The 25,511-nt window shown below is 41.0% G+C and overlaps 2 protein-coding genes across 2 annotated transcripts in view; one reads left to right on the forward strand and one right to left on the reverse strand.

The window, feature by feature from the left end:
• nnt2 (nicotinamide nucleotide transhydrogenase 2) overlaps positions 1–5,446 on the forward strand; it is a 41,279-nt gene extending 35,833 nt beyond the window's left edge. Inside the window, exons 18-21 of the mRNA XM_085804650.1 lie at positions 160–241; positions 785–903; positions 2,172–2,287; positions 5,151–5,446. Of these exons, the coding sequence (XP_085660776.1) occupies positions 160–241; positions 785–903; positions 2,172–2,287; positions 5,151–5,297 (464 nt within the window). The 3' untranslated portion in view covers positions 5,298–5,446. The remainder of the gene's footprint in view (positions 1–159; positions 242–784; positions 904–2,171; positions 2,288–5,150) is intronic.
• A 33-nt stretch (positions 5,447–5,479) lies between these two features.
• dtwd1 (DTW motif tRNA-uridine aminocarboxypropyltransferase 1) lies at positions 5,480–18,204 on the reverse strand. Its single transcript, XM_085804664.1, has 4 exons — positions 17,913–18,204; positions 17,287–17,424; positions 6,738–6,996; positions 5,480–5,838 (listed from the first exon to the last, which is right to left on the reverse strand). Exons 1-4 carry the CDS (start codon positions 18,159–18,161, stop codon positions 5,609–5,611), a joined length of 876 nt encoding a protein of 291 aa, XP_085660790.1. The 5' UTR covers positions 18,162–18,204; the 3' UTR covers positions 5,480–5,608.
• Between the last annotated feature and the right edge of the window lie 7,307 nt (positions 18,205–25,511).

Here is a 25,511-nt window from a genome sequence, read left to right on the forward strand (position 1 = left end):
CATAGCGTGGTGAATGTGCAGCTCACAACTTGTCCACCAGAGCGTTGTGGAGTTGTTGGACCTACATGATCCCTTTAAAGATGCAGTGTGTGAAGCTGTTGTGTTGTTGTTCTGTGTGTGTGTGTGTGTGTGTGTGTGTGTGTGTGTGTGTGTGTGTAGGTTGGGGTCTGTGTGCAGCCAAAGCTCAGTACCCGATAGCAGACATGGTGAAGATGCTGAAGGAGCAGGGCAAGTCGGTCAGGTGAGTGTCTCACTCTCTCTCTAATATGATAATATGACAACACCAGACATCCCATAATAACATGGCTGAGCTGAAGCAGCTCTGATCAGTTGTGATCACATTAAATGACCAGTTAAAGGGATAGTATCATTTTTTTTTAAGTGGGGTTGTATGATCTACAAATGTGTTTTCCTGCACTTTGAAGGGCTGGAAAAAATTATATTATAGAGAACAATGGAGCTGTGTATTTTTTTTCAGGTAAAACCTCTTTTAGGCCGTGAAAATAGGCCGTTTCTTTGGGTCTGTTCACAACACTGTATGTTGTAAATCTCTGGACAGGGCTATTATGGGCTGGCGTTGCTAACGGGAGGAGTGCAGAGAGTCTTCTACTGCAATTAAAGTACTTAGGGGCTATTTGTACATCATACAACCCCACTTTAAAAAAATGATACTATCCCTTTAAAGCAGAAAACTAAGAAACTCCAACGGGTTCACATACTTCCTCTACTTCCTGTATCATGGTTCCCTGTGTGGTGGTTTCTCTCTCTCTCTCTCTCTCTGCAGGTTTGGGATCCACCCGGTAGCCGGCCGTATGCCCGGTCAGCTGAACGTCCTTCTGGCCGAGGCCGGCGTTCCCTACGACATCGTCCTGGAGATGGACGAGATCAACGACGACTTCCCAGGTGAAGAAACCACACAGAGATTCACTAATGCAAGAAACCAGCTCCCATCGTTTCACTGCATTAAAGGGATAGTTCAGCAACCATATAACGGTTGCAAATGGATACCAACTGTCTTCGTAACAAAAAGACACACCAAAAAACATCCAGATACCTCCATGCTGCTCGTATGTAATGTCCGTCTGGTATTGAAGCCCCGAAATGAGAAATTGTCCCAAAAAAAATTTAATAAGTCTATATTTCAAGCTTGTTTTGTAGCGGAAGCTTCTCGAAGCTCCTGTTCCTGGTTATAGACTTATTTAATTTTTTTTCGGGACAATTCCGCATTTCAGGGCTTCAATACCAGAGGGACATTACATACAAGCAGCATGGAGGTATCTGGATGTTTCTTGGTGTGTCTTTTTGTTACGAAGACAGTTGGTATCCATTAGCAACCGTTATATGGACATGCACTGCTACGCCGAGACCCCCTGTAACTCAGAGAAGCCACGGAGGACTCTGAAACTTCTCCCAGCCCTTAGTCCACATGAGGGGGGGGAGACAATGAGTTAGGGAATTTGAATTTTGGGTGAACTATCCCTTTAATTATGACTAATAACGACCTTGTTGTGTCCAGATAGTTTGACGAATCGTGTTATCGGCGCAACCACCTTGTTTTCTTAGCAACCAGGCAGGCAGTCACACACACATGGTTCTGGTTAAGATGATGTGGAGCTGCAGAACCAGTCACTGTCTGTACAACATCTGTCTGACGTCAACATATATATATTTAAATATATACATATATATTTATGCAGATGCTATCATCTGTGTCTCTTTTGTTTTTGTTTTTTTCCTTCATAGTGAAAATTGCTGCTAATACTTCTGCACTTTACTCTCCACAGGTAACAATGCTGAGCAGTGGTTAGCGGCCTAGCATTGTTACCTGCTCTCTGTCTGTCTATGCAGATTGTTATCTATTTTCCTATTGCTACAAGTGCTGATAGCATTCTGCATCCTAATGTGTCTGTGCGGGTGACGGTGCCATGCAGCGTTCAGATGCGGCATCGTCACCCGCCGTCTTCTCTTCCATTGTAATTATTATTATTATATTATTACTTGTGCTCTGTGACATGTCTGTCTATTTTTTAATGTGAGGACTGCGGATGGAAACTAGCTCTGAGCTAAATCCGGCACATTTACAGGACGCCACGGCGTTAACTGTTCATGAATGTGACTGTCCTCAATCAAATAAACAAACAATAAACACTAACCGTGTGTCTGTGCCACAGAGACGGATCTGACGCTGGTGATCGGCGCCAACGACACGGTGAACTCTGCAGCTCAGGAGGATCCCAACTCCATCATCGCCGGCATGCCGGTCCTGGAGGTCTGGAAGTCCAAACAGGTCGGTCAAGTTCACCAACACGCCGCCACGTCACGTCACGCACCAACAGGATCGGTGCATTTTTATCTGTGTGGTAACTAGGGTTGTGAATACGTATTCAGAAGTTCACAGATAACACTTTGATCCTGAATAGTTTTTCTGTCTAAAGTTTCTCCTCCTCATTCAGGAGCTTTTCTCTAAAGATAAAAAACGTTTGGTTCACACTCCAACACAGTAGGTGGCGCTAATGCACCTTAACGTTGCTGCGCCGCCATAGAAGCACAACACCAGTAGAACAAACTGGTAACCGGGGTAACCGGGGTGGTGGTATTGAGTCAGAAGCAGAGAAAAGTCACTCCATTATGAAAAACGGTGAAGAAGAGAGTAGTTGCCAGAAATTCAAAGAAGGAGGAGAAGACGAGAGTAAACACTGAACATTTAAAAATGGTGCAGAATCTGGAGAAGATATGTGAGTTGGTGAGAGGGAACATACATTTAATGTTGGTGCCGGTAATGACACCATCGTTGACATGGCAACGCTTGCCGTGTCAACGACACTGTCATTTATGACACACACTGCCCCCTAGAGGATAAGTTGCACTACGTCCATAAAAACGGTGAAACCGGACGGAGGAATGTAGGCCAGTTATGGAGAGAACGGTTGGTACGGATGGACGGATTTCGCCTCGATCAGGAAGTATAAAGCAGCTTAAAGCGGAAGTTAGCCGGCTAGCTCGGCGTAGCGCTAGGTCGGCTGAAGTCAGTGCGCCCACTTCCGGTTTCTTCCCGAATACAAATCTGAAGTTTTTTTTTATTAAAAGAACGAATCCGAATCCAAAAAGAGCACTGGCTGTAGCTGCACCCCTAGTGGTGACGCAGAGGAAAGTCTCTAGAGGTGTGCGTACGTTTCTAGTGTTTGATATCTCCGTGGTAACGTAGAGGAAAGTCTCTAGAGGTGTGCGTATGTTTTCAGTGTTTGATATCTCCGTGGTAACGCAGAGGAAACTCTCTAGAGGTGTGCGTACGTTTCTAGTGTTTGATATCTCCGTGGTAACGTAGAGGAAACTCTCTAGAGGTGTGCGTACGTTTTCAGTGTTTGATATCTCCGTGGTAACGCAGAGGAAACTCTCTAGAGGTGTGCGTACATTTCTAGTGTTTGATATCTCCGTGGTAACGTAGAGGAAACTCTCTAGAGGTGTGCGTACGTTTTCAGTGTTTGATATCTCCGTGGTAATGTAGAGGAAAGTCTCTAGAGGTGTGCGTACGTTTTCAGTGTTTGATATCTCCGTGGTAACGTAGAGGAAACTCTCTAGAGGTGTGCGTTCGTTTTCAGTGTTTGATATCTCCGTGGTAACGTAGAGGAAACTCTCTAGAGGTGTGCGTACGTTTCTAGTGTTTGATATCTCCGTGGTAACGTAGAGGAAACTCTCTAGAGGTGTGCGTACGTTTTCAGTGTTTGATATCTCCGTGGTAACGTAGAGGAAACTCTCTAGAGGTGTGCATTCGTTTTCAGTGTTTGATATCTCCGTGGTAACGTAGAGGAAAGTCTCTAGAGGTGTGCGTACGTTTCTAGTGTTTGATATCTCCGTGGTAACGCAGAGGAAACTCTCTAGAGGTGTGCGTACATTTCTAGTGTTTGATATCTCCGTGGTAACGTAGAGGAAACTCTCTAGAGGTGTGCGTACGTTTTCAGTGTTTGATATCTCCGTGGTAACGCAGAGGAAACTCTCTAGAGGTGTGCGTACATTTCTAGTGTTTGATAACTCCGTGGTAATGTAGAGGAAAGTCTCTAGAGGTGTGCGTACGTTTTCAGTGTTTGATATCTCCGTGGTAACGTAGAGGAAACTCTCTAGAGGTGTGCGTTCGTTTTCAGTGTTTGATATCTCCGTGGTAACGTAGAGGAAACTCTCTAGAGGTGTGCGTTCGTTTTCAGTGTTTGATATCTCCGTGGTAACGTAGAGGAAAGTCTCTAGAGGTGTGCGTACGTTTTCAGTGTTTGATATCTCCGTGGTAACGTAGAGGAAACTCTCTAGAGGTGTGCGTTCGTTTTCAGTGTTTGATATCTCCGTGGTAACGTAGAGGAAACTCTCTAGAGGTGTGCGTACGTTTCTAGTGTTTGATATCTCCGTGGTAACGTAGAGGAAACTCTCTAGAGGTGTGCGTACGTTTTCAGTGTTTGATATCTCCGTGGTAACGTAGAGGAAACTCTCTAGAGGTGTGCGTACGTTTCTAGTGTTTGATAACTCCGTGGTAACGTAGAGGAAAGTCTCTAGAGGTGTGCGTACGTTTCTAGTGTTTGATATCTCCGTGGTAACGTAGAGGAAAGTCTCTAGAGGTGTGCGTACGTTTTCAGTGTTTGATATCTCCGTGGTAACGTAGAGGAAACTCTCTAGAGGTGTGCGTACGTTTCTAGTGTTTGATATCTCCGTGGTAACGTAGAGGAAACTCTCTAGAGGTGTGCGTACGTTTTCAGTGTTTGATATCTCCGTGGTAACGCAGAGGAAACTCTCTAGAGGTGTGCGTACATTTCTAGTGTTTGATATCTCCGTGGTAACGTAGAGGAAACTCTCTAGAGGTGTGCGTACGTTTTCAGTGTTTGATATCTCCGTGGTAACGTAGAGGAAAGTCTCTAGAGGTGTGCGTACGTTTTCAGTGTTTGATATCTCCGTGGTAACGTAGAGGAAAGTCTCTAGAGGTGTGCGTTCGTTTTCAGTGTTTGATATCTCCGTGGTAACGTAGAGGAAAGTCTCTAGAGGTGTGCGTACGTTTCTAGTGTTTGATATCTCCGTGGTAACGTAGAGGAAACTCTCTAGAGGTGTGCGTATGTTTCTAGTGTTTGATATCTCCGTGGTAACGCCTCACCCCCCCCCCCCCCTCTCTGCAGGTGATTGTGATGAAGAGGACTCTGGGTGTCGGCTACGCGGCCGTGGACAACCCCATCTTCTACAAACCCAACACGTCCATGCTGCTGGGCGACGCCAAGAAGACGTGTGACGGCCTGCAGGCCAAGATCAGGGACGTCTACTACTGATGATGTGGCGCCGAGCTCAACACACAGCTGTTTTTCTGTTGTTTTTCAAAATAAGGGACGTGAATGAATAAATTTAAAAAATGTGCATTGATTTGTAAATAAAAATATTTCATGGAAACATCCCAGTCCCTCTGTTATATTCCTTTTTATTACTCAAACATCAAACATCCATGATTCACATTTGGCATTTTCTTCTCCTTCTGCGAACAGATGTCAGCGTGTCCTTTCAAAATAAAACGTCATAAAGCTGCTTGTGAATCCAGTTCATTGGAGCCAATTAAACAATAAAAACACAAAAACATCATTTCTGTTCAGCATTTCCCTGCAGATATTTTGGCCTTGTTGACGACGGCGTGCAGGAAGGAGTAGAAGAACAGCAGGTTGTCGTATTCCCCGTGGTATTCCCGGCCCAGGCAGAGCTGGTGGAAGTCCTTCAGGAAGTAGTAGATGGCCTCGATGGTGGCCAGGTAGGTGTCTGGTTTCCCCTTCTGGTGGCGCCAGAAACAGGTTTTCCTCGTCTTCAGCTCCACCTGCAGCAAATCTGAGGAGGCGGCCGACAGCAGAAGATTTGTTTCATTTTTTAGATAGATGGATTTATTTATTTGTCCTTTTCAGGAGAATTGTTTCCACCTTCCATACATACAGCCTCAAACTACATAACATTTACGTGCATTCCCACATTTCATACAAATAAAACCCCACACCTTACCTATTTTCCCACATTCCCCATGAATTATATTCTTTTCATTCTCTTATTCAGTTCTGTAATGGCATATGGGATGAAGCTTCTGTTGAATTTTATTTTCTAACTATTTTTTTATTGTGCCATATAGTGTAAAGACATACAGATACTACAGACAAACTACAGGGGTGCAACGTGGGTGACTAACAAATAACAGTATCATACAAACAAGACTTCAAATAGGCAAACAGAAAGGAGACAAGAACAAAACAAGACACATATATACATATGATAATAGCAATAAAATTAGTAAATTGCATTAGTAAAATGAAAAAAGAAAAGAAAAAAGTATATATAATGAAGAAATAAATACAAATAGAATGTGAAAATAAAGAATAAAAGGTAGGTAAAGGTTTTTTTTTTCTCTTGTGAGAGTGTGCATGTACGTGTGCATGTGCATGTATAATGTGTGTGCGTGTGAGTGTGTGCACCTGTGTGAATGACTTCTTGTGTAAGATTGCAGAGAAAGTGCAGAGGGAATGAGAGAATGTGATGGAAGTATGAGAAGGAGGTGGAGACTATTTCTAACTATTTTCAAACCAGCGTTCTGTACCGTCGGCCAGAGGGAAGGAGTGTTCTTTTTTTTTTAAATCGATTTTGGGACATTTTATATCGATTCTGAATCGTATTGAATGAGAATTGTGATGTTTTTGGCCCAGCCCTGGGTGAGACCATGAGGAACATGTGGTGATTTTTACCTTGCAGCCTCTCGTCGGTGCTGATCTTGTTGGTCTGGTTCCAGGTGCTGTCGATGAAGACAACCCTGTGGAGGGGCAGCCCCCCCGGCCCCCCCGGCCCCCCCTCGGGGTTCTTCTCCTCTTTCTCCTCCTCCTCGGTCTGTTTCTCACGTTTCAGCCTCTTGACGCTGCGTCGGTCAGAGTCGTTCGACCGGTCGATCAGACGCTGCATCATGTCCTGAACCGAGACGGCGTCGGGACCGGGGAACACCAGCACCGTCTGGTGTAAGAAAAAGAGAAAGAAAGGATGGATGGATGGATGGATGGACAGAAAGAAGTAAAAAGACAGATATGGGGTAGGTAGGTAGAAAGAAAGAAAGAAAGAAAGAAAGAAAGAAAGAAAGAAAGAAAGAAAGAAAGACAGAGAGAGGGATGGATGGATAGATAGCGATAGAGAGGGAAAGAAAGAAAGAAAGCAAGAAGTAAAAAGACAGAGAGGGTAGAAAGAAAGAAAGAAAAAAGAGAAAGAAAGAAAGAAGTATTAAGACAGAGAGACGAGGTAGATAGAAAGAAATACAGAAAGAGAAAGAAAGAAGTAAAAAGACACAAGCCACAATTCATTTATCACAAAGATTCCTAAATACCGTCACTTCCCAAAATAGATGATGTCAGAAGAACCATGTTGACAGATGTTCGCCAGAATTTAAAAAAAAAAAGATTAAAATAAACTTAAACACTTGGTAAAGATGACAGTTAATTCCCCTGAGGAATATAATTGGTAATAGATACTTAAAATATTTTGTGTAAATAATCGGCTTCGTAATTATTTAGACTATATTTGATTTTACACATTCATAGTGTTGGGAAATTAATTCATTAATGCATAATAATCGTGATAATCGTAACACCGTGACTATTTCTATCTATAACGGTGACATAGACAAGACAAAAAGAGAACTGATTTCATTACAACATGTTATTATTTCTACAGTTTGGATGAGCCGGGGAACTCACGGAGAGACAAATGCAGTTTGATAGAAGGAAAAGAAAGAAGATGAAGTTGAAGAGAAGAGAAGAGACAAGAAGAAGTGAAACTGTCAGAGGTAATAAACATGAGGCAGCCGGTCCGTGTTCCATTACTGTGAACCGTGCTGTGAAATGTGAACTTGTCAGACATTAATCATGAGGATAGAGCGACAGACCGGCTGGTAGAAAGTATAAAGTCATTACAGCTTCAGTCATGGAGGATCAGTGGATCAGTGGATCAGTGTGTACATGACAACAAATACAGCTGTGTGTGTTTCTCACAGGATCAAATGACTCAAATGACATGAAATATAAATGAATAAAACTAATATGACAAAGGTGGTTCAAATTAATGAATGTTTTCATGTTTCCTTGAGCTGCAGAGAAATCTAACTGACAGGTTCACTGTTTGTTTTAATAGTTAATCCATTAGTCTGGATTAGGGCTGACCTCCAAAAGTCGACTATTCGACGATTCGATTCGGAGGGGTCTGATTCGACTATGAACCTCGTAGTCGAATCTAGAGTGCCTAGAGAGAGAGAGTGGCGCCACCTCCGTTCACTGCAATGGTTCAGTTTTTTCACAGCAATGGCGGCGCATGGAGCCCCTCAAAAGTTCCCGGAAGTTAGCATAAGCTAACCGCCGCTCAATGTATTCCAATGGAGCAGCTGGTCGGAGCAGCACTTGTTCAAGCAGGGTGTCCGCGGGGTTTTAAAAAGTATTAAAAAGTGATAAATCAAAAAAGCAAAATTTAATGGCCTTAAAAAGTGATAAATTTGGTCCAAAGGTATTAATTTTAAAGAATAGGTATTATTTTTTTTCTTTTGGACAATGACTGGTTTTATTTTGATGAAATAGGCGTAATAAAATAAATAAAGCATTACTTGCTTGCCTTGCGCCGCTACTTCAAAAAAAAAAGGAGTGATATTGACGTCATATCAATTCATTGGCCGCTAGAAATCTAAAATCGTCTTCGCGCGCATAGTTGTCAGGCGGATAGAAGTGCTAGTGAATCTCTTCGGATTTTAGCGTGTGGCAAAACGTTTCGAATATGGGAAAATGCAAGTTTGCAGAAGACTTAAATTGAGATGACAGGCGCCTTGATGTAGCCTATGTGTGTGTCAATGTAGCTGCACGTCACGCGCCGCACATCCGATGTGCTCTTTTTTCATGCATTCGCGGCTCACAGCTCCATGAACCTTCTACCGCCAGCCCGGTGTTTAGTCGGACCGGGTCCGGGTCTGCTCCGTTTGAAAGGGCAGGAAGCCCCGAAGCGCTACAGATACAGACACCTGCAGCAGCTGCAGCTTCTACTGAGAGCTGAGGTCAGATGGAACGCACGTGAGACACAGACCGACGGTGCAGATGTGCGGACATTGTTGAAACTTTTCACACTGATGTAAAAAAAAAAACATATATATGGCCTACCACTGTGTTCTGTGACGGTAGAGACAGAACCAGGTATTTATTTAAAGAGTTAGTGAGGTGAGTTGGGTGAGGGAGGGAGGTGAGGAAGGAAGACGGAGCGAGGCAAACTGGGTGAGGGAGGGAGGGAGGGAGGTGGAGTGAGGTGAGTGAGTGAGTGAGGGGGGGGGGGCAGGTGAGGGTGGGATCAGGGGAGAGAGGCTGGTGATTGAGAAAGGCATGATAAGATATTTTATTTTTGATCAAATGTTCCTGATGACTTATGGATGATGCCCTGTTGTGCAACCGAGTCTCCTGGGTAATGGTAATGATGTAAGTAAGTGTTGGATGATAAAATCTATGTACATGTCATAAAATCTTTCTGATTGATACTTGGTGCAACTCGATGTCGTGGTGGTATTAAAAAAAATCTGAAGGTAGTGAAAAAAGGTATTAAATGGTAGTAAATTGACTCAAAGATTTGTGTATATACCCTGTCAAGGTAAAATGTTTAAAAAATGGCATTTTCATATCAGTAGTGCATCTGAATTAAATCGACATGAGTAATTAAGTATGTTGGCGGATTATCCCCGTCTAGATTTGAATATTTAGAGAATATTAACAGATAAAAGTTTAGGCTAGCACTCTGGCTAACGATAGCAACACATGCAACAGGCTGCTAAATGTAATTCTGTTCTCTAAATATAACTTAATCCAACGCTGTCAATTGTCAGACTAGTAGCGAGGTTAATGTATAGGGAGTGTGATTGCAGTTAAACATAAAATTAATATCATTGAGGCTGCAGAAAGATGGGTGAAGTTTATGATATGAGGACATTCTGGACTGCTGTCTCAAACATGGGAAAATGTTCTGATTTGCTAATTTATTTGTTAAACCACTGACTGATTAAAATACACATCTAGCCATGGCATGTTCTCAAGTAATCATACTAAACATTATATAAACTATTGGTCATATTATTTGATACACCTGTGCAACATCATGCAGTGCAGTATACCAGCTGTGCCATAAATTCTGCTTTCATAAATTTTATACATGTTCAGTTTTTGTTGACATCAGAAAAGTAGTGTTCATTGTACTTTATGTTATTTGTTGAGATCATTGTGTGTTGGACTGCATTATCTCAACAATTGTTGCTCATATTTTGCCTTCAAGTATTTTAATGGAGAGGAACACTGTTGAATGTAATGCACCCCAGCACAGCATCATCCACTATGACTCCCGTAAATAAACAGCAACTAGTGACTAATCACCTTTTTGACTATGTCAGCTATAACTAGAAATATATATTTTTATAAATGAAGAATGATTGGGCCAGAGCAATAAATAGTTAATCAATAATCATAGACATTGATGCTGTACATCAGGAGAACTGACGAGTAAGGACCAATGATCTTATAGCTCAGGAGTGATGATGACAAGGATGTAACATGTCTCTTATGTGTTAACTGTTTCACCAGATGTGGGACAACAGCCATGAAGAAGAAATGCCTGTCTGGTGTTGCTGGATGTGTCACCTATGTTTTATTCGACCCCAAAGGATTTCCACATGGCCTGCTTAGGGCTACCCATGTCGGTGGTGACATTTATTACATGTAGCCCAATGGATTCTGCCCTCTCTTGTCGTTGCTACTGTTTTAGGAGCTGTGATTCTGTGATTCTTCTTGCATTGTTTTTTTCCTGTTCTGCTCTGTTAATTAAAAAAAATATTAAACTTCCCAGTGGCGTGGTATTTGAAAGTGTGTGAAAGAGCAAATTGTTTGAATATGATTACCTCACATATTTTTTCATTGTTGAAATCTAGGTGTTTAAATTGCTCCTTCTGACTTTAGCCAGCCATGCTTTTCTCCTGTCCCTGTGTTTGGGGAAGCCATACATGTGCAGGCCTTTCTCTAAGCGACTGGAGCATCCCCGTGCAGCACAGCATACCATGGTGAAGACTATATTCAAGGACAACACAGCGGAAAGGACGCAAACAGCTTGACATGCTGATCTGTTTGACTTCTGTAGATCTGTTTTTAAGGAATTTATTGTGATATTAAGTGCACTGGGTAAAACATGACTCTGTTTATTATGCATCACTGAGTACAGTAAGTTTGGGATAAGTATACAGTTAACAAACAGTGATAAAATTCCATATATTTGCAATGAATTAAAATTAAACTTTAATTTATTTGCCATGGATTTTCTATTAGAGTTATCATGCTGTTGTGTAGTCAATTGTCAAATCATAGTCACTTGTTACTCTGCCTCAACCAAGTCTGAAAGTTAAAAAAAGAGGAAATATTACAGTTTTATTGCTGTCAACAACAGTAAGGGTTTAGTCAAGTTAACAGAGTTCAAAGCAACACAAGCATAGCCTAATAAGAAGAATATCAACAAATAGTGATAGAATTACGTGTATTTACAATGAATTCAAATCAAATTTTAGCATTTGCATGGATTTCCTATTTGAACACATCATTATGCAGTTGTGAGTCCAGACCTTCTTTTTACAGTCTATGGTTCAGACATGTTGTGAGTGACCTGTCAGTTTGCCTCATTCAAGTCTGAAAGTTTGATAAAAACAGAGAAAATGCTACGATTTTATTGCTGTTGATGACTGTAGGGGTTAAGTAAACTTAACAGTTAAAAGTAATTAACACAAGCATATAAATACCGCAAAACAAAGCATTTATTGACCGTTATTTAGCAATTATCGGGGTTTTCCTATTGCTTTCAATTGCCCGCCAAGCACTTCCGGGAACTTTCTGAGGCTACATGGACCACGTGATCGGCCAGCATTTTGAACTTCCGTTGTCGCCACTCTCTCTCTCTAGGCACTCTAGTCGAATCTAACCAAGACCGTACCATTCTGACTATATGGGGGTGCCTGTCAGTGCCCGATCCGTACCCGGAACACGATCCGTTCCAGCGCTTCTGCGCATGCGCCGTTTTACGGCATTAGCTTCAAAGCTATGCTAACTGATAGCCTAGCAGTAGAGCAGCTAAAAGTCCGCCGTAGCGTTGTTAAAACGTCACTTTATTAATTTTAAATATTTTTTCATGCGAGAAAGTCACAGTTTAGAGTCCTAATCTGTGGTCAGTTTATCCAACTGACGTCTGTTTGGAAGTTTGCTCCGGTTTTGGGAGAAGTGCAGAGCTAGCTGGGAGCAGAGCTGGGAGCATAGCTGGGAGTAGCCACCGGGAGCTAACGTTAGCTCGCTGCTCGGCTCATCTCAGAGGCAGCAGCCGGCCGGCTGAGGTGATTGACCGGTCACACAGACGTCGTCATGCCGGTGGAGAAAGCGAGCAGATTAATTTATGGTCTCATTGATTAGTTTGTGTAAATGAAAAGTGAAGCTTCGGGAGGAGCTGGTCAGAGGAGCAGTGCTGACTTGCTGCTGTCTGTATGTGCAGAAATCACCACATTTACATCAATAAATAAATGTTTTACAATTAACTGATCGGTCTACATTACATTTAATTTAATCAGAAATAGAACAGAGGGGAATTCGTTGCGACGTGCTTATGTTTTTCCTCATAGAACGTCTCTGTTTTCATCCATATCCGCGGTGTCTGCCGTAAACTAAAAGATGGGCGTGTGCATGCGCACAAGCGTCCTGGAACGGATCGTGTTCCGGGTACGGATCGGGCACTGACAGTGCCCACGGCTGCTGAGCATAAATTGTTACATAGAATGTCTTTTTTCGTTATAAAAAGCCTATTTTGATACAAAATCTGCCTACTTTCTGTTAATAAAGAGTTCAAAATGATGTGTGCGTTTAAACGGTAGTCTTAGCTTCTTACTACGTATTAATAAATCACCCACTGCAGTTGCACAATCAAATGAGCGGAGGTTTTTTTCTTTCAAATGAGCGGAGGTGAGCAGTAGGACCGTCAACGTCACGGTACTCAGAAGTCACTGCAGAACACTCACGGAGTGGCAAAAAGACGAGAGGCAGAGCCGCCAAAGTTTAAAATCAAGGAAGTCTGACAGTCTAACTTTGTCAGCATTTATCATGCATGACCTGACAGAACAGCAAAACATTGTGAGGATACATCTGACTTTGACCGAGTTACATTCAAGAACCTGCTTTCAATCACGGAAAATAAATTAACTCCAGCGGTGATTTTTTGGATGGATCAGCTGTGTTTACCGTTTCAAGTGTCAATAGTTCTGATGGTTAGACAGATGAATTAGTCTCTAACACATCCTAAAGTTTGACATGTCAGAGTTTTTCAGAAGAGGAACTTGTTTTTTTCCGACTTCCGAGTTGTAATGAACCATAAGTGTCGGGAGTCACAGCTGTAATCTCGTCCCTCTGCAGCCTGTCTGTCTCTCTGCCGGTGCCGCGGTCACACTGTGTGTGTTACAGGATTGATTAACGTAATGTACGGATTGTCGAGTCCTTCTGACCTCCGTTTGTTTTGATACTACATGTTTTACCCGGTTTCTCTGTGTCCACGACCACCGCTATCCTTCACCACGTTGAGGGATGAGGGATGACTCACAGTCCGAGCAAAAGGAGCGTTGTCCAGGGCAACGTGACATAAACGCATACCCTGGCTCACAATGGCTACTAAAAATCATCCAAAGTGTGGGAAATAAATAAAGGTATTTGTTTTACACCTACCATATTTTTTGGGTGGTTTAGCTCTTTTGTTTGAAACGGGAAAAGGTCGCAAATTTGCTGCTATCTAAAAAAAAAAAATAAATAAAAAAAAGGTTTGACGATCAGTCGACTACGGCAAAATCTGACGAATCAGATTCGACTATGAAAATCCTTAGTCGAAAACAGCCCTAGTCTGGATGATTACTTATTACTTTACTTTCTTATCTGCTGCAGAAAAGAGCAGTAAGAGTTATTCTTAACGGTTTTTACACTGTAAAAACTCTACATCTTTCCAAGAATATTTGTCTTATTTCTTGTCAAAATGTCTCAATTTTAATCAAAACTAATCTCTTTCCACATATATTTTGAATCTTTCCACATAAGACTCATCACCTAAAAATGAACTTGTTTTTAGATCATTTTCACGTGTTTCAAACTAATTTTCACTTGAAATAAGTAGAAAAATCTGCCAGTGAAAACAAGTTTTTTGTGTTTGTAATAAGGAAGAAAAACTTGCTCCACTATCAGATTTTTCTACTTATTTCAAGTGAAAATCTGCTTGAAAGAAGTAAAAAGTGTCTAAAAACAAGCTGCTTTTTATGTGATGAGTCTTATTTTTAGCATAATTAGATTAGTTTTGACTAGAAATTACATTTTAACTAGAAATAATACAAATATTCTTGGTAAGATTTTGAGTTTTTGCAGTGTATTTCTTTGGGTTTATTGAAAGTGGCCGATCTAAAAGATCTTCAGACCTTAAAAATAATGTTTGAAGCAAAGAACAGGACAAGTTCAAGCTGGAGGAAGAGGATAACAGATTAAAGCTCGATTTTAAACATACTCTACATTTGCAAGTTTAACTTTAAAACAAATGTGTATTTCTGTTGCAGGTGTAAAACTATGGCATTCACAAAACAAGGGACTAAGGCCCCATTCACATGGAGCGCCTGAAAACGCGTGCAAAACGCCAGCTGGAGCGTTTTGCATGTGTTTTTCAAAGCGCTTCTGAGCTCGCGTCTATGGTCGCGTCTGCCGTTACTAAGCAACCAAAAGAACCTGTCACATTTTTACATTTGTGTGGCGGTCTGGGAAAACCCGTCGGATGTCGCGGACGTTCGATTGTGGCAAATAGCCAAAATAGGTGAAAAAGTACTATTTCCACGATTTTGATATTTTGTGTGATTCTGGTACTTTGAACTCCCTACTACATCGTGGTGAATAAATATTTTAAGAAAACAAAACAGGAAGTACTTATTTTTATGTTTTTATGGCGAGTAGAGCGTTTCGTTTCCAGCTGAGCCACAGCACAGCTGAGCCGCAGCAGCAGCGCTAGAGGAGAGGACGTCCGTTGTTATTGTTGAGGTAACATTCAAGGACCCTCGGAAAGCAGAGAATCCCACGATTCAGATGCTTTTTTACAGCTCGTCTTCATCATAAACGGTTCGGGAGGTTTTATTTTTGTTGTTGATGTTTTGTAAAACTTGTGCAAGTGCCGATGATAAATTCGGTTTAGCGCCGATGCTACGTTCGGATTAGCATCGATGCTACGTTCGGATTAGCATCGATGCTATGCTAGGTTAGCGTCTGTTCCCGTACCACGTGATTACACGTACCCTATACGGCCCCTTCTTGTCACAGAGGCACCATTCAGGGACCCTCGGAAAGCAGAAAATCACACGATTCAGATACAGTTTACAGCTAATCTCTATCATAAACGGTTCAGAAGCTGTTTAATGTTTTGTAAAACACTCGTCTTTAGAGGGTGAAAACAGCAACGTTCTAGTTAAAGCCATTTTTCTCACTTTTCAGTTTGTTGGTCATAATAGATTAAAATGCCCATAACTTTTGATCTGAAAGGGCTATCTCAGTTATTCAAACAGTTATGAATGGCTGAAAACTTCTAGTTTATGGAAATATCAAAAAATAAAAATGTCAAAATCCCACCATGTGAAGGGTTTTCCCAGGCCACCACACATTTAGTGGTGACGCTTCTGTCATTTAACCAGGAACTGAGTAAACACAGAGCTGATCAGATTTCAAGCACCATGAATCCCTCTCAGCAGCTTCACTGCTCCATCTGTCTGTCTGTCTGTCAGTTTGAACGGAGGACTCACCGCCGTGTGGAGAGGAGGGAGGCCAGACGTGAACTCCCTACCTTGTGTCTAATAAAAGTTAAAAATGTGGTTAAATGTACTGGACGGGCACGGAAAAAAAGGCGCCTTGCACCGCGTGCGCGGCGCGTCGGCGTCGCTTCGGATTTTGCGCGGTTACATTGAAAACAATGGAAACGCTCGCGCAAAAGACGCTCCATGTGAATGGGCTCTCAGAAGTCGTAAGCAGATCTGAGTTTAAGATGTTTAAAAAAGAAAAAAGAAGTGCCAAAGAAAAAGATGAGAAAGAGAAAAAGAAAAGATAGATGAGTTGTGTTCGTTGCTAATACGTTTCCTCGTCTTTAATTCTCTGAAATACTGAGCGGTGTTGGTGTTAATGCTAAGCTAATGTAATTATAACTATAGAAAGGAGCGGTGTTGGTGTTAATGCTAAGCTAATGTTATTATAACTATAGAAAGGAGCGGTGTTGGTGTTAATGCTAAGCTAATGTAATTATAACTATAGAAAGGAGCGGTGTTGGTGTTAATGCTAAGCTAATGTTATTATAACTATAGAAAGGAGCGGTGTTGGTGTTAATGCTAAGCTAATGTAATTATAACTATAGAAATGAGCGGTGTTGGTGTTAATGCTAAGCTAATGTTATTATAACTATAGAAAGGAGCGGTGTTGGTGTTAATGCTAAGCTAATGTTATTATAACTATAGAAAGGAGCGGTGTTGGTGTTAATGCTAAGCTAATGTTATTACAACTATAGAAAGGAGCGGTGTTGGTGTTAATGCTAAGCTAATGTTATTACAACTATAGAAAGGAGCGGTGTTGGTGTTAATGCTAAGCTAATGTTATTACAACTATAGAAAGGAGCGGTGTTGGTGTTAATGCTAAGCTAATGTTATTACAACTATAGAAAGGAGCGGTGTTGGTGTTAATGCTAAGCTAATGTTATTACAACTATAGAAAGGAGCGGTGTTGGTGTTAATGCTAAGCTAATGTTATTACAACTATAGAAAGGAGCGGTGTTGGTGTTAATGCTAAGCTAATGTAATTATAACTATAGAAAGGAGCAGGTATCATACGTTTTTCTTCATCCTGTATGGTATCTTAAAGGGACATTGTGTATAAATTCCTCCATCTAGCGTTGTGGTTGTATATCTCAAGCAACTCAATCGTATTTTTCATGCTGCATTCACGTGAAATTGGGCAGACGGCAGACGGACGACAGCCGCTAACTGACCTTGTCCTTGTGGTATTCTGGGATGCAGGGGTAGGGGTAACTGACCTTGTCCTTGTGGTATTCTGGGATGCAGGGGTAGGGGTAACTGACCTTGTCCTTGTGGTATTCTGGGATGCAGGGGTAGGGGTAACTGACCTTGTCCTTGTGGTATTCTGGGATGCAGGGGTAGGGGTAACTGACCTTGTCCTTGTGGTATTCTGGGATGCAGGGGTAGGTGTAGATGGTGACGTCGCCTGGTGCCAGGATCTTGGCGTGGACCGCCGTGCTTTTCCCGTCCGTCTCGTTGGGATGTTTGATGATGTCGATCTTCACAGGAAGCTGATCACAAAACAAACAATGGCTGGTTTACAAACCACATACTACCGTACTGCATACTACATACAAACAGGTGAACAGCTGTTTTATTTCCCGCTCTAGTGCTGTTATTACGTAACTTTATTAAGTTTTAATATGTTTTCATGTGAGAAAGTAACTGTTTAGACCCCAAATCTACGGCCAGTTGATCCAAACGACGGCTGTTTAGAAGTTTGCTCCGATGTTTTTCAGAGAAGTGAAGCTCTGCAGCGACCGGGACATCACAGAGACAGCAGCCGGTCTGCAGAGCTGCTCGGCCGGCCAACCTCCGTCCTCATCCCGGGGGAGAAAACCATCGCTAATTAACTTACCCACAGGTTTTTAGAGGTTTACCACTGGCTGGTTACATTATTTTTAGGTTATTGCATTTCTTTTCCTTTTTTATGTATTATATGTTTATTTATTCTTTATATATACACATTTTCTGTTTTGGCCTTATGGGGAGTACTGACCTTGATGAGGGGGATGTCTTGGTGGCCGACGCCCACTAAGCAGCAGCAGGTGTAGCAGAAAAACATCCTGGAGCCTCCACACGTGGAGCACTTCACCCTGCCCCTCTGCTGCGCCGCCTGCAGCGCGCCGTGCGAGGCCAGCTGCAGGCCGAGCAGCGGCGGCTTGTCTGATGCATCACCACCGCAGACTGTTGTGTTGTCCCGGCAACCGCTGGGATGGAGTCGCTGGTCGGGGTCCAAGTCGCTCATGCTGCTGCTCGCTCTTTAAACGTTGGGCCGCCGCCGCCGTGCATTCATAGCTGAACAACGACAACAGACACACAAAAACACAAAAACACAAAGACGCACATGTCAGCGGACGGACGGACAGCCGTAATCCAACATTTACATGAAGCTCAGAGAGAAAAGAGGCAATAATGTGGAAAAGCCATTAAAAGAAGCCCTGAGGTCACGTTATGAATATAAATATCACATTTTTCTGTGGTGAGGAGATGTTGTTGGACCGTTGGAGTTTAAAAAGCTGCGATGAGAAGACGAAGCTGCTGGTTTCAGTCTTATAAGGACACGCAGCCGCTGCAGCGGCGGCTCAGACTGGGTTTAAATAACAGAAAAAACATGAAAATAACAAACTAAAAGAGACTCTGCATGGAGTTCACTTCTGTTTGAACGTTTCTGTATTTTCATGTTTGAATCTTTACAGGTCCAAAAGGTTTTCACTCATTTATCATCTCTGTTTCTTGGCTGTTTACTTTACTTTTTCTTTTCTGGACCATTTTTCCCGGCAGACACTGAATTATTATTATTATGATTATTAAACCATTGAGTTTCTTTCTGGCCGTGTTTATCAGTTCATTTAAGGGAAATGATCACTGCTTATTAGGGATGAGGGGAACCAGCACCTGTTTTCAGTTCTTTTTGTGTTTATGTGAGTGTATTAAAGTTATTTTAGTAACATTTTTGAATATTTATTACTTCTCAACAACATTACAACTCCTCAGCCTTTAGGAGTATTTTATGTTTTAGGGATGGGAAATGAAATGATTTTCGAATAATCAAATAGTCATTCAATGAAAAAAAAAGAAGAAAATTAATAGTTCATGAGACTATTGTGTCTGAAAAATGTAAATGTTCCCTTTCTACTGCGGCAGAAGGAGAAACATGGAAAGACTCAAACCAGGAATTTGGTTGGTAGCAGAAAAGTGCAGAGTTCTGTCCCCATCCCGACTAATGCTAAAATCCACTGATGTTTCCTGAAACCACAGTCGAGTTTTCATGTCGCGACAGCATCAACTCACAATGAATTTAGTCTCTATCGACCAGATAAACACAAAGAAAACAGAGAATAACCTCCCAATGGTGTGAAATAAGATCAATAAAATAAATGAGCTACATCCATGTGAAGGGTAGGCTACATATCATCATTTGGTTCAAACTAATTTCAAACAATCAAACAATTTAGAAAATTACTTTTTCAATGAGTTTTTTTAATAATTAGTCCTGATGTCGGTTTATTAGGAACATCTATGTATAATTAATTATTTCATGGATTATAATGTCTGTACTGAAACACCGACTGACTGACAAACCAACCGGATGTCATTTTACTGAGGAAGGACGGAGGCACTGGTGTTGCATTCAGGTGCAGTCAGGCAGACGGCCGTCGGCAAACCAACCGGATGTCATTTTACTCCACCAGAGAAAGACGGTAAAACAATACCACATCACCATGACAACATGTTGTCAGACCACTTGTTTATCCTGTTACATGCAGCGTCTGTTGTCTGTCTGACGTCTGCCCCATTTCACCTGAATGCAACATCAAGAATACGTTCAGATATGCAACCGCACCGCTAGATGGGGGGGATTCCTACGTACTATACCTTTAACTATAGTTTAGATTTTTACGTCCAATCATCTTCTATCTTTGTAGCTGAGGAGGAATAATGTAAATATCCAGACACATGGTTGTTACTATGACGACTGGGACTGAGACAGAGATGAACTCATCACTATAACACTACTGTCACCGCAGTAAAGTTAGTTTGAAGTTGGATATCTGACAGACATTCGCTCCTTCTCAATACATTAAACATTCATAAAACATACGAGATGTTTTTAAATGCAATAACAACAGGTGTGTGTCATAGAGCAGACTTAGATCTTCCACTACCATCCTGTGTTTGAGCCAACAGGTCACAATTATTCAGTTCTAACGCTCATATTTACTGTATAAAATACATTAAAAATTCATGTGACCTGTTGACTCAAAACCACCACATGATGGTGGAGCAAGCTGCTCTATAACACACACCTGTTGTTATTGCATTTAAACACATTTACTATTTTATATTAACTTTTAATATATTTTATACAGTAAATATGAGCATTAGCGCTCAATGTGACTCAAACACAGGATGGTAGAGCTAAGCTGCTCTATGACACACACCTGTTGTTACTGCATTTGAACACATGTAATATTTTCTATGAATTTTTAATGTATTGAGAAGGAGCGAATGTCTGTCAAATTTAAAACTAACTTGTTCCTGCACCGACAAACACGCTGCATTTACACACGTGTAGCTGCAGACAGGACAGTGATGAACACACACACACACCGACCTGTTCCTGTTAGCAGTTAGCAGTTAGCTCCGGTTAGCTCCTGTTAGCTGTTAGCAGTTAGCTCCAGTTAGCTCCAGTTAGCCTCAGTTAGCTGCTGGTACCAGACCCAGTCACCCAGCAGCTGCAGTCAGAGGAAACAGCCCGAGGACCGGAGAGCAGCTCGGTGTGAGTCGGTGTGAGTCGGTCTCTACAGCGGACAGCTCCCGTTCCTCCGGTCGGTCCCTGTCGGTCCCGTTAGAGCAGAATATTATGGTCTGTTTAGACCATAGACTGTTTATAAAAGAGGTTTAGACCATAGATGTATAGATCCTCACCGGAAGTGTCCTACCGGAAACAGCGTCTGACTCTGAGTGAGTGACAGGAAACACAACAGACTTGAGCCCTCTGTACCATACCAATATAATACATCCATGTCTGTACCACAGTGAGAGAGGAGGTGACTGCAGCAGCAGCATCACACCAGGGGAAAACAGCTGATGATCTGGTAAAAGTCTGTCTGGGAGAAGATCCACACTTTACTAAATTAGCTGCACAATATGTAACATTCTGCCATTTAATATTGTTGTTGTTTTTATTATTATTTAAGAACAATATGTGTATGTTTTATATATAACAACTTGCAACAGTCTAATGATGCCCAATCTTACCACACACACACATTATTTATTTTTTGTTTCATGTGAGTGTGGCGGATTAGCTCAATGTTTTACACCAATCGTTCACTTTGTGATAAAAGCATGACATTTGGTGGATGTGTTGGTGAATATGTTTCAAACAAATCTGGATATTGGGCCACCTCAAAAGCGCCCCCTAGTGGCCGTGGCATCCATTTGTTATGTGAATAAATGAATGATGAATAAAAACTGCCCTTTTAATAATACCAACTGGTGATGTATTGTATATTGTTGGAAAGCCTGATTAGTCACCTTTACAACGAGGTGCAGCTTGTAAGGATCGTGCATTCATGGAATGAGCAACGGGGCTAAACGTGTGGGTAGCGCCCCCCAAAAATGTGCATCCCCTGTGGGGCGGATTAGCTCAATAAATCACAACAATTGTTTATTTTGTGACAGAAGCACAACATTTGGTGGATGTGTTGGTGGATATGTTTCAAACATTTTTGGTTTTTAAGGACCCTTAAGATGTCTACTTAAGATTTTTGATTGTTGCCCGGGTCAACTGATGTTCCATGGGGGGTTTTTCGGTGGCCATTTTGAATTTATGTCTGCACGAATGGTGAAAATGCCAATTTTCATAACTCCTAAACCAGACATCATACAAAGACAAATGAACACACTTTTTCATATAATTATGACACCAGGAATCAAATGGAAGGGTCGCTGAGATGGTAAAACCACTCTTTATCAGAGAAAAAATGAACTCTCCAGTAGTGTTTTTGTATAAATCAATTGGTCGCTCCAACACATAGGCTATGGGTCATTCCATGAAATCGGTAACTTTATAACTTTGAAAAGTTCAAATTTAAACTATATTTAATTGCTACTTTTTAAGTAGCCAGGAATCAAAGAAAGTTTAAAATGACAAGAAATTATGTTGTGCCATCTCAGGCTGTGGAATTTAATATTTTATTACAATTTTAATGTTTTCCTAATCCTGTCAACCCTGTTACCGACATAAACTTTACAATATACAGTATTTCTAGTTAGAGATTATTGAGAATATTTTCTATACATAGTCTATATAGTTTTAATTATAATGGTAACAGTTGAAATTCAATTTTTAAAAACATTTTTTATCAAATTAATGACAACAACATGGTTGAAGTTATGGTAACAGGGTTGACAAGAGTAATAGATGACAGGACACACATTCTATTGTCTACACTGCAAAGGTAACAGGGTTGACAGTAACAGGGTTGACTATTTCAAGCTAATTTGCCCATTGCTAGCTGAAATAAATGCTAGCTAAAGGGCAAGCTATGTGCTTTGAAAGGTAATTACCTGTAGATATCGATTATATTATGAGAAATAGAAAATTGTTTAGATTTAAATGTTAAAAAGTGGTAACAGGGTTGACGTTGTATGCTTGTCCCCCCCTGTCCAACCTTGAAAAAACATCAAAAATAGCACATAAGAGATGAGAGAAAGCTACTTGTTACTGAGCTGTTAGCATCCTGGGTAAGAGATGATGCAAACTCCTGTCAACCATGTCAAATCTGGGATGTACCATTGTTTTTCAAGGGTTTTTTGGTTAGGGTAACAGGGTTGACATAAAATCAGACACCGATAAATTGGTAAATATTTATAATAATTAATATATATTATTACCAAAAATTTCATGGAATGACCCATATAGTTTTGTTGCTCATTCCATGAATGCACAACCCTTACAAGTTGTACCTCGTTGGAAAGGTGACTAATCAGGCTTTCCATCGGCCTAAAAGACAGCACCAACCGGAATTATTAAAAGGGAGAAATTATGGACTGATAAAACATTTCCAAACTTTTTTTGGGGTAATTTATACTAAAATACTACACGAGAGTTTATTTTTCTCTGATAAAGAATGGTTTTACCATCTCAGCGACCTTTCCATTTGATTCCTGGTGTCATAATTATATGAAAAAGTGTGTTTGTCTTTGTATGATGTCTGGTTAAGGAGTTATGAAAATTGGCATTTTCACCATTCGTGCGGACATAAATTCAAAATGGCCACCGAAAAAACCCACCATGGAACATCAGTTGACCCGGGGAACAATCAAAAATCTTAAGTAGACATCTTAAGGGTCCTTAAAAACCAAAAATGTTTGAAACATATCCACCAACACCTCCACCAAATGTTGTGCTTCTACCACAAAATAAACAATTCTTGTGATTTATTGAGCTAATCCGCCCCACAGGGGATGCACATTGTTGGGGGGCGCTACCCACACGTTTAGCCCCGTTGCTCCTTCCATGAATGCACGATCCTTACAAGCTGTACCTCGTTGTAAAGGTGACTAATCAGGCTTTCCAACAATATACAATACATCACCAGTTGGTATTATTAAAAGGGCAGTTTATATTAATCATTCATTTATTCACATAACAAATGGCTGCCACGGCCACTAGGGGGCGCTTTTGAGGTGGCCCAATATCCAGATTTGTTTGAAACATATTCACCAACACATCTACCAAATTTCATGCTTTTATCACAAAGTGAACGATTGTTTAGCTAATCCGCCCCACCATATGTATAAGAGAGAGAGAGAGAACTTGATCAGCACACACATGCAGCTCTCACACACACACACACACATAGGGTAAATAATTTCATGTATACTTTTTATTTATTTGTATATTGTTGTATATATTTGGTTTCATGAGTTGTATTGTGTCATTGATTCCTAATGCTTTGTATTTTAACTGTCATGCCAGTAAAGCAAATTTGAATTTGAATTGAGACTGAAAATCATAGCTGCTGCTCAGGGATGGGTCGGTCCGGGCTATTTTTTGGCAAATTCTGAGCAACAAACAGGAGAATAGGAAGACAGGACAGTTATAAGACCTTATAATGTTCATTTTGCACCAGTTGAGAATTGAACCCCCAACTTCAGGAACCAAACACCGTTGTCTATCACTCTGAGCTAATTGACAAGTGACAGTTCAACAGTGGCTTCACAAACTGAGTAAGTTATTCACTGTCGTGCAGGCAGATTTGAAACCACTGTAAAAAAAAAAAATCATTTTCTGAGGTAAAATTCTGATATGTTTTTGTTAAACATCATCTACCATGACTCTAAGATTTTGTAGAAAGAGACTAGCCTATATTGATGCAATATCCTTATCACTCTTGCTGGGGCTTAAACCCACATGGTCTGACACCAAGAACCAGCTGCTAACTCACTGAGATAATAGTCTGGAAGAGCAACAAGGTGTGTGACTTCTCAAAGAGAGCAGGCAGCAGCTGTCAGGGTTGTGCCCCTCCTGGGGGGGGGGCGAGGGGGGCACATGTCCTTGGAGCTGAGTGAATCTGGCATCATGGGGTCAGACGTTTCTGTAAAGTTTGGTGAGTTTTCACCCATGGGAAGTAGGACTTCCTAGGAAGAAGAAGTAGAAGAAAGAAGAATTCCTGAATACAGTAATGATCTAGGCTATAAGTTAGATAACCTGAATATACAGTAGCCTATATATTTTTAACAATTAAACAATACGGTAGCCTATACTTAAAAAATCTAATTAGATTAATTTATTTGATGAATCCAGATTACTTTCCTTCGTACCATAGGCTATTTTGACTGGTTTTAGTCTCTGGTCTCCACTGGTCTCTACTGGTTTTAGTCTCTGATACATTATATTATTATAATATAATATAATATAATATAATATAATATAATATAATATAGCCTAATATAATATAATATAATATAGCCTAATGTAATATTATATTATATTATATTATATTATATTATCATGTATTATATTATATTATATTATATTATATTATATTATAATATTGTATGCAGTGGTCCTGTCTGGGAGGCTCTGCCAGCAGTTGATGCCCCTTAAAGGTGCATTGCACCAACAAAAGACTGGTTTGACAGATATTCCTCCAGTGTGAGTCGATCAAAGGGAAAACTAATATGAAATATCAATCTGCTCTCAGTAGGCTACTCGGTGAGATGTAAAGCAGATTGTTTTATGCCAGATTTCAGAGATACCTGAGCTGTCAATCACACGCAGACTCGCATGGCAACCAGATGTTACCCTTAGAAACCTGCCAGTGTGTTATAGCGGTAGTATTAGATCTTCCTACTCCTTTTACCAACGTGTCATGTGTTCACTCTCCGTCCTCAGGGTCTTCTTGTCTTCATGTCAGTAGATTAAGGCATAAAATAACCTAAACATAAAAATATATACAAGTGTAGATAAACAGAGCTATCCACATTTTTCTGAACGTCAAAAACGTAGCCTGTTTTACCTGTTTTGCTCTTCCGGTGGAATTTTATGTTTACGTTTCCATGGTTTCAGTAGACGCGGTAA

Source organism: Trachurus japonicus, chromosome 3 (assembly GCF_045865225.1).
Source record: "Trachurus japonicus isolate A0001 chromosome 3, Traja_1.0".
Lineage (NCBI taxonomy): Eukaryota > Metazoa > Chordata > Actinopteri > Carangiformes > Carangidae > Trachurus > Trachurus japonicus.